At 65.7% G+C, this 808-nt stretch overlaps 1 protein-coding gene across 1 annotated transcript in view; it reads left to right on the forward strand.

The window, feature by feature from the left end:
- Window positions 1-808, forward strand: part of SLC43A3 (solute carrier family 43 member 3) — an 8021-nt gene that overhangs the window by 6305 nt on the left and 908 nt on the right. Inside the window, exon 11 of the mRNA XM_031061504.1 lies at window positions 648-794. Within this exon, the coding sequence (XP_030917364.1) occupies window positions 648-794 (147 nt within the window). The remainder of the gene's footprint in view (window positions 1-647; window positions 795-808) is intronic.

Below are 808 nucleotides of genomic sequence, written 5' to 3' on the forward strand. Positions count from 1 at the left end.
GGCACGGGCAGAGCCCTCCTGGGGTGTCCCCCACCATGTCCCCAACAGTTGGTGGTTGGGGATGTCACAAGGCTGTGGTTGGGGGAACGTGTCCCTGTCACCAATATAAGGGTGGCAGTGGGCATAGCCCCCCAAGACCCAGGTGAGGAGCGCAGACAGGGACACGGGGGTGGGCTCAGCCTAGAGCTGCCAGGGCTGGGGGTTCCTGAGTCTGCCACTGGGGGGTCTGGGGTGCCAGAGGTGGAGGGGGCATGGTGGGGGACAGAATGGCACAGGATGGCCAGGGGAGGGAGTGATCCAAGGGTGGGAAGTGAGGAACTGGGCACATGGTGGGCACAGGAGGGCTGGGGTCTGTGGGGGTGGCAGAGGGAACGGGGCATCGGGTGGCACCGGGGATGGCGGAGGGACAGTGGGGATATGGGGTGTTTCTGAGGGGACATGGGGAGGACATGGTGATGCTGGGGGTGGCATGGGGGTGCCCCCAGGGTGGTTGAGAGTGATGGCGCTCTGGGATCTCCAAGGGTGCTAGTGGTGTCTCCAGTGTCCCTGTGCCATGTGGCACAGCCTGCTGATTGCCCTGGCCCTGCTGGGCACAGTTCCCGTCAGCCGCTCCGGTGAGTGCCCCCCACAGCCCCACCTGCCCCCAGGGACATCCTGGGGACATCCCTGATCCCAGGGTGACCCAGCCCGTGTCCCCAGCTCTTGCCAGCCCTGCGGTGGAGGATGAGGAGGACGTGACAGAGCTGGAGATGCCTGAGGAGTTCAGCTGGTGCTGGGGGGGCAGTGACAAGCAGGTACCTGGTGTCCC

This window comes from Geospiza fortis, unplaced genomic scaffold, assembly GCF_000277835.1.
Source record: "Geospiza fortis unplaced genomic scaffold, GeoFor_1.0 scaffold450, whole genome shotgun sequence".
NCBI lineage: Eukaryota > Metazoa > Chordata > Aves > Passeriformes > Thraupidae > Geospiza > Geospiza fortis.